The sequence below is a fragment of the Macrobrachium rosenbergii genome, chromosome 21 (genome assembly GCF_040412425.1).
Source record: "Macrobrachium rosenbergii isolate ZJJX-2024 chromosome 21, ASM4041242v1, whole genome shotgun sequence".
In the NCBI taxonomy this organism is placed as follows: Eukaryota; Metazoa; Arthropoda; class Malacostraca; order Decapoda; family Palaemonidae; genus Macrobrachium; species Macrobrachium rosenbergii.
Window position 1 is genome coordinate 16,362,450 of NC_089761.1, and position 9,030 is coordinate 16,371,479.

The window sequence follows — 9,030 nt, forward strand, 5'->3', positions numbered from 1 at the left end:
ATATATATATATATATATATAATATACATTATATCATATGCGTGTGTGCGCATGTGAACGATAATGGAAAGGACCGAGCATTTGAAATGTTCAACATGGCTTTATCCCTGGGCATTCGTTTCAGGATATTTATAAGAATAACTCAGATATTTATTGATATTTATTTGTACTAACCCGTCATACTTATGTATTTCATTGTTAGACATTTAAGTACTTATGCATTATTTATGTTAATTTTACGTTTCATACATTCAGTTTTCCACTGTTATGTTATTTTGTTTAAATATGTTAAAGTAGATTAAAATAGATGCTCTGTGTAATTATTTTCCTGTTGTGCGTTATCACTGTTATCTTGTATTGTTGTGTTGTTATCGGTGATCCTGTCTCTGTACGAAGTACTTATCGTTCAATCGGCTTTTAAAAAGCACAAGCTCGTCTGTATCTTACCTAAATTTAATAGAAATTTGCAAAATACACCGTTTGCCCTCCTGACAGCTACCCACAACTGTCGAGTAATTAAAAATCTGAAGCTAACAGAGTTTAAGCTAAAACTAATGTATGGTGGAAATTATGGAGATGTTTAACCCTAAGAAAACTTGTAATATGAATGTTAGCGGGTCCAGGACATTGTGTCCACAACCCAGATCTCTTCATTATTGTATTTCTTTAACTACATGCAACTCATTTGGAATGGAATGAAATATAAAATCTAGGGCAAAGGCCAAGCACTGGGACCTATGAGGTCATTCAGCGCTGAAAGGGATATTGAGATTAAACAGATTTGAAAGCTGTAACAGGAGGGAAACCCGCAGTTGCACTATGAATCAACTGTTAGGAGAGGGTGCAAAGTTAGATGGAAGAAAGAGAATATGAAAGGAGGTACAGTAAAAGGAACGAAAGGGGTTGCAACTAGGGCCAGAAGGGACGCCGCAAAGAACCGTAAGTAAATGCCTGCAGTGCGCTACCCAGCTATGGGGATGCTGTGTTAGACATATCATACTTCTGATCATCCTTTGCATTCAGACCTACGCAGACTATACCATCTTCCAGTTAGTACCAGATACGCTGTTAATTCTAACACTCTTGCCTTGTCTTTTGCCAGGTTCAACACCCCCCCCCTCCTTTTTTTCAGAAATTTTATTCCCGTCGTAGCCAAACTATGAAACAATCTTCCTAATCCTGCAGTTGAGCTGCACTTTTTTTTTTTGTTAAGCAGACTGACTGTTATACGTCTCACGTTACAGTTTATTTGTAATTTGTCTTTTTATTTTACACCGTCATTCATCTTAATTCTAGCCTTCTACTTTCCCAACCAGGGTCGCAGCTTGAGAATAATAATAATAATGTCAACAGATACAATGGCTTTATCAGGAAACGCATCAAAGTCAATTTTCCCTCAGTGGGATTCAACTCTGGTCGCCCGTTAGGTGAAGCGAGGTTTTGAATCACGCGGGTTCCCACTGAGACTCATACCTAATAAATTTGTTTACTTCTTCAGTAATAAAACATTCATAATAATTATGACTGTATAACCTCGACATGGGTACTTGATTTTGTGTCTAACATTGTTTTATAATGTCCTAATTTTTTCCCATGTATGCATAACATTCCGGATGAGTTACACTGAGCCAAGCAAGTAATCTGATTCCTCATCACAGTCCAAACAGTAAAGGTGAGGGATGAGGGTTATTAAGGATAGCAACAGACCAACTCAGCCTTCTACGGCATTCTTAGTGGTTAACAATGAGTAACACGGGAAATGTGTTCATCACTGACTATTGTTACCTAGTATCATAAAAACTGGTATTTTCCTTGGCAATATAATCAACCAAGAGGAAATACAAAAAAATAAATAAACAAATAAAAATTCCAGCAAACTAAACAGACATATACCTTTCACACATGACCATTTATGATTTATTAATGAAGATTTGCTTTAACTTCTACAAAAGAAAAAAGGAGAAGAAAAAATCTACAGGCAACTGATGCCCGGGAAGTGTCCTTGGCGTGAAGATAGCCGAGTCATCCCCTCTCGTGTGATAGGCTCAACCTCACAGTGACTACAGTGAGTGTAGTGCGGCTCTTGTATCTGTATTCGTGCGATTTTAAACTGTAATAGTCTACTGAACTGCCAAACAGCGAATATTTACATGTAAAATATATACATACCGATAATTCTTGGGTGAATGTGTAACAATAACTCAAGCAATGTGTACGTGCCAAATGAAAGACTAATCACAGCAACTGTTTTAGATAATGACAAGGCATTTCCGGAGTGCACAGCTGTATTCACGTGTGTAGCCCAGTCTACTGACATCCCTAGTGGGTATCTTTGAAGTGAAAGTATTGTGTGAAGCCTCGGTGTTGGAATAATAATACAAGGTTGAAAGGTGCCGTAATCGTTGGCAAGGGAAGGAAGTAACGAATGTAAAGTGATGTAATTCGTGGCTTCATAAATGTTTGGGCATTTTATAAGGACGGGTTGGTAAGTCGGGCAGATATAAGAATTAAGAGGAGCTAGTCTCCGAGGCAGTTACGCAGAAACTTAAACGACAAATATAAGGAGTGATGCTGTTATTTGTCGAAATTTTTGGCTATAAACCATTTCGGCATCGTACACGTAATGTATGAATGTCATCATCTCACTTTCCTAGAAGAGAAATATTTCCTAGAAGAGAAAGAATAGAAAGCGTGTAACGTTTCTCGTACTTTATACATTCATGAATGTTATGTAAAAATGACGTCAAGTTTGGCGTTTTAATTTTTGTAAAAATCGTTGGATTTATGTTCCTTTAGTCAGAAATAACAGTTTAGTTATAAATCGCTGCAGGTGGAAGTTCAGCAGTCAGCACCAAGCAATGATAATCGAAGAGATAAGTAAGATAACAATGGTTGTTTAAGCTCTGCTGCCCTTGACATCGTACATCTGCCAGTTCAGTCTTACGTGCCTGCGATAATTGCCAGATGTGACAAGTAAGTAACTGAAACATATTTGTGTAATATTGTTATAAATTCTGGTACTTATTCCATGTTGTTTAATTATATTTCTTAAAATTTAACATGAAAGAAATTTAAGTGTAAGTGAGTAGTAATTATGTTTTGTTATTAATTTACGAGCTGAAAATAGCAAGTTTATCTCACTCACATCAAGGTCGTGATTCACATTAAAGGCGTTCGAGCAGACAACAGCATGCAATAATTACCTCAGTTGGGTTTGCAAGGCTCGGTCTCGCAAAATGTCATTCAATCTTTTTTTTCCTCTTCAGTTAATTTACTCTCCCGGACAATCAAGTATCATAACTTAAAAGGTCAACAAATCTGATAGTGAGCCATTAAAGTAAGATATTAAATGTTAATTGAAAGGAGAATGTAATAATGACAGCCAAGGTCTATAGAGATAGTATCTCTATAGACCTTGATGACAGCCTCACTGAATGAAACTATTACGTTCGTGCCTGAACGGTTTACAAATGAACGGCAATAATATGGACCATCTCGTCTAAACCCCTTGTCTGTTTTCTTCTCACCTAACTCATCACTCCAGTTATATATATATATATATATATATATATATATATATATATATATATATATATATATATATATATATATATATATATATATATGTGTGTGTGTGTGTGTGTGTGTGTATATATATATATGTATATATATATGTATGCAGATTCAGTGTGTAATGTGTGTTGATTGCTGAAGTGCCTACTATCTTTCTCCGGCGATATATATATATATATATATATATATATATATATATATATATATATATATATATATATATATATATATATATATTATATATATATATATACACATATCGCCGGAGAACAGATAGTAGGCACTTCAGCATTCATCATGTAAGTACTGAATCTGCATCCTCGTTTTACGCACACACATAATTATATACATATGTATATATAAATATACATTATATATATATATATATATATATATATATATATATATATGAAATTTTTATCACACCGTGATTTATATATAATCATGATGCTACAAATGTCTTTTAATATCAAATTCACGCTACTTCGGGAATATCCCCGATGGTGAATTATCATCGAAGGGGAATTTATAATTGGTAAATGGATCGACCCGGCAGTACCGACACATTTATCATTTATAAATTCCCATTCCAGTGTTAATTCCCCATCGGGGATATTCCCGAAGTAGCGTGAATTTGATATTAAAAGACATTTGTAGCTTCATGATTATATATATAATATATATATATATATATATATATATATATATATATATATATATATATATATTAACTGAAGTGATGAGTTAGGCGAGAAGAAAACAGACAAGAGTATAGACGAGATGGTCCATATTATTGCCGTTCATTTGTAAACCGTTCAGGTATATTATATATATATTATAAATATGTAATATATAACCTTGTATTGTGTCGTACAGATAAATGTTTGAAGTCGTTTAAGCAATTTAGAAAGACAGTAAGACTTCCGAAACGACAATAATTTAACAAGTCCAGTCTACGTAAAAAAAAAAAGCTGCACCATGGAAGTCGTAGCTCAAATAGTGTCGAACCAATCCAAGTGGAGCATTTTCCGTGGGGTGAAGTGGTTGTGGACCAAGAACAAGCCTCTGACAGTAGGGGTGGTCATTGTGGTTGCCGCTCTGAAGATCCGCGAAGTCATCAAACGCAGGCAGAGGAGGTGAGTTAATGGATCCGTTTAGCAACAGGTAAATGTTACGGAGACGGCCGCACGAAAATACTGGATATATTAATATAATTTTTTGGCTAAATACTGAAAAGGTTGTATATAACGCAGTACGGGTATGATCATTTGAGAAACTGGCCTAGATAATGAAAAATTTACCGTCTTTGGTCTAGATTTTTGCTTTCCATCCCCAAGGGGCCCGCTGAGTTGTGGAACTGACTCTGTGATGCTGATGGTACGGAACTGTAATGATAACCTAATCAACATGAGAACTGCAATAATAGTAGAGGATTATTATTCTGTTTTATGTAATAACAACAGTACGGTTGTGAGAATGCTGACTGTTGAAACACCCGAGGAAAAAATATTTGACTACCAGTTGGCTTTAGTCCTATTTCTGTTGTTTAGAGATTTACAGTATAATTGACATAATAAGAAAAAGCCTGATTAATAGACAGAGAAAATCAATGCCAGCTATTATTATTTATATTGTTTCCAAAACTGTATTTTTCAGGATTCATTTTCGGAGCGTGAGCGTAAAGCATAACGTCTTTTAAATTTAGCAGTAAAAATATAGTTTAGTTCCTGAGAATTTATTGTGACAATTATCAACGTGAACAATGCTTGTTCACAAGTATTAATTATTCTAAAGGAAACAACGTAAGTAGTGATTATTAGTACAACTGAAACTTGATCTGGTTCTTCATCCCAAAGACTAGAATGGGCCAACGCAGGCCGAGACGTCGTCATTCTCCACGGCTTAGGCCGAGGCCTGTACACACCCAGCGCGTCGCCCTACGTCATGAAGCTAGCGACCTACCTCAGGATGGCTAATATTGAGCATAAGGTCCGTCACACAGTTGATTACACAGGTGTTCTTCTGTGAGAGAGAGAGAGAGAGAGAGAGAGAGAGAGAGAGAGAGAGAGAGAGAGAGAGAGAGAGAGAGAGAAATTAAATATCGGTTAGAGACTAAATGATCACCATAAAGACTGATTGATATACTTTGAGAGAGAGAGAGAGAGAGAGAGAGAGAGAGAGAGAGAGAGAGAGAGAGAGAGAGAGAGAGAGAGAATTGAATTGAGACTAAATGATAACTAATATTTTAAAACCAAAATTCAATGTAAACATTCCGATATACTGGGATCTTTGCTCCTATTCAGTTAGACATTGAATAAATCTATACTCCAGTACAATCGATATTCCAGTTGTTATAGTCCTATAATTAGATATAACTGCAGGAATATTACAATCGATTCTTTATTTTGAGTATATTTATATAGGCTCTCCTTTTCAGCATCATTGCGATTTCCATTCTCAAGTGAACATTCCTTTCTTCGAAAAATGTTTGACTTAAAATTCCAGCTGGATTTTCGAAATGTGATAACTGTGCAAAGACCTTCCGTTTTAGAAATGGTTTTTACTCTTAACCTGGGGACTTTCCAGTACAGTACGGTCCCTGTAAAAGACCTTCCATTTCAGGAGTAGTCGTAAGTTAATTTTTGGTGAACTTTCTAGGTATAGTGCGCTGGAAAAGAACGTCCATTTTATGATTAGTTTTGATTTGTAATTCCAGTTGGAATTTCCAGGTACAGCAAATGTAAAAGGCCTTCCACTATTAGAATAAGAGTTTTGAGTTGCAATTCCAGCTCGACTTTCCATGCATAATATTTGTAAAAAGACCTTCCATTTGAAGAACAGCTTTGAGTTTTAATTCTGTGTGAACTTTCCAGGTATAATACGTGTAAAGAGTTTCTTTCAAGGGACTTTCAGTGTAAGGCACAGTGACTTTTGGCTTCTAATTTCAGATGGACTTCACCGAACCCCTGGGTCCTAAGGGCAAGAGTCCGTGGATCACCATAAACGGACAATCCATGGGTGACTCCCAACTGATCATGGACTTCCTAGGAAGTCACTTCAATAAGGACCTCTCAAGTCATCTGAATGATGAGCAAAAGGCCGTGGCGTGGTCGTTCGCTGTCATGGTGGACGAGCATCTAGCATGGTAAGAAAGTTACAGATATATTATTCAATCACGAACTAGGCGCGCTTGAACCCGGCGGCATATTCCCCAACTGTATTACGGTTCGGCCAGACGACTGAGAACGGGCGTGCTCTCAGTCTTTTGTTTGTTTTTACAGTAATCCCCAAAGGGCTTGTAACAAATACTTTTCTAGCATGAGCGGCGCAGTATTTTGGGCGTGGAAAACACATTGAGATTATTTTCAAGAAGATTCTATGGTTAGTTTTTAAGGTATTATATGGCGTCCCGCTTCTTTCAGGGAAGGTCCTGAACCATAATACAGTTGCCCGGCGCTGCTGCCTCCCCTACCCTCCCGATCCCGTATCGACCCTGCCCCAACCTGGGACGGACAACAGGTTTGCAGGAGGAGGTGGATGTCACCCCCTACCCTGACGTTCCCCTACCAACTCCGCCCCCACCCGTGCCGGACAAACCCGTTTGCAGGGGGTGGGTGGGTGGCTGTGTCGTGTCCCCCCTACTGTCACCTGGGGAAGGATCCATTCAGATTTTATTATTATAGATCAGTGGTTCTAAATTTGGGGGCGTCCGACCCCATAGGGGGCCGTCAGCAGTATCCAAGGAGGCGTGAGCCCTAGAGAAAAATGTTAAATTCTCTAATTATATACGTTATTATTCTCTTAACAGGAGTCGCTAAGGAGCAGTGTCAAGTATCTCACTAATTCATTCCCAGAAGAATAAAAACACCCCTTCTCTTTCTCTTTTTATATTTTCCTTTAAATCTTGGGGGGAATTTTTCTCACAGAAGCAAGGGGGCCGTGGAGAGAAGAACCAGCTCTTAGAGGGGGTGTGGTAATAAAAAGGTTAAAAACCACTGTTATAGATTAATAGAATTGGGTTATAAAATTAATATAAAGTTATGATACTATACTGTATGTTTTCTGACATGCTTTCAAATTCGTATATCAAGATACATTGAAAATATAGTTAATTTCGGTATTGTTTTGATATGGTGTCGTTAATTCCCGTGTCTGTCTGTCTGTCTCTCTCCCCCAAAACGAAGAAATATCACGACTAACAGAAAACCTTCCTCTCTTCTTGAAATAAGATATTTTCAAGTCAGTAAATCTAAGCAGGATTTTTCTTATTCAAAGCTCTGCTCATCAGGTTTTTCCACTTTCCTACCAACGCAGGACTCTGAAGGACTGGCGATGGGTACGAGATGGAGGTCGGGGCGTCGTCATGGGCATTGGGCTGCGTCCTTCCCTGCTCACCTGGCTGCCCATGATGAGGATGAGCAGGAAGCAGAAGGGGATGATGATGGCACAGGGCATTGGAAGGCATACCCACGCAGAAATCGAGTCTTTTGCCAGAAGGGACATCAGAGCCCTCTCGAATTACTTAGGTAACTGGACTGATATTTTCTCACTCACTCTCTCTCCTTGGCATTAGTGATCATTGCTTTTATGAGGCCAAGTTACCTTAAATAATGAAAGAACTTTCAATTTCTGTTTGTAAAAACGTTTATTCGTGTTCACATAATACAAAGACATACGTTCATCTTAGTTTGCTTGATTGCTTATGGGAGATTTCCACGTGCGTAGGACTACAGACACTGAAATGTCTATTCTTGGGATGCATGATATATTACATCTAAACATACTAAGTATTTAGGCATGGAAGCGTAACGAGACGTAATTGAACCTTGTACCGTGAAATGTCCCATTTCAGGGAATAAACCCTTCCTCATGGGAGACGAGCCGTGTGAGGTTGACTGCTCGCTCTTCGGGTGCCTCGTCCAGATCAGATACAATTACCCCGGATCACCTTATACATCTTTGCTGGAACGTAAGTGGTGGTTTTGTATTTGTATTTATTTGTTCTGATGTATATATGTATATATGTATGTATGTAATTACAACGACAAATTTGTAAAATATTTTCTTTTGGAAACTAACATGTTTTCTGAACCTATTTAACGTCTATACACACACACACACACACACACACACACACACACACATATATATATATATATATATATATATATATATATATATATATATATATATATATATATATATATATATATTATACATCTGCTCTCACGCGCGTGCGTATGTTACTCACGTGAAGGTATCTTCCCCACTTGCAGACGATTACCCAAACCTTGGAGCCTACGTGACTCGTATGAAGGAGCTCCTCTGGCCAGATTGGGAAGACTGTTTGCTTATCCCAAACCTTCATTAACGACATAATTGATTCATGAGCCCTTGAAGACCATTCTTGAATGTGTAATATTGTAATATTTCAATAAAGATTTGTAAATTCTAAAA

General features: G+C 37.4%; 1 protein-coding gene across 7 annotated transcripts; it reads left to right on the top strand.

The window, feature by feature from the left end:
* Nucleotides 1–1,991: 1,991 nt before the first annotated feature.
* On the top strand, nt 1,992–9,030 carry LOC136849701 (failed axon connections homolog). Of its 7 annotated transcripts, none has more exons than XM_067123052.1 (8): nt 1,992–2,065; nt 2,831–2,973; nt 4,450–4,709; nt 5,430–5,562; nt 6,522–6,718; nt 7,888–8,099; nt 8,426–8,542; nt 8,850–9,030. In XM_067123052.1, the coding sequence occupies exons 3-8, from the start codon at nt 4,552–4,554 to the stop codon at nt 8,942–8,944; spliced, it is 912 nt and encodes a 303-aa protein (XP_066979153.1). In that variant the 5' UTR covers nt 1,992–2,065; nt 2,831–2,973; nt 4,450–4,551; the 3' UTR covers nt 8,945–9,030. The 7 variants fall into 7 exon arrangements, with proteins under 7 accessions (XP_066979153.1, XP_066979152.1, XP_066979155.1 ...); XM_067123051.1 differs by having other exon boundaries at nt 2,050–2,152; XM_067123054.1 differs by having other exon boundaries at nt 2,054–2,322.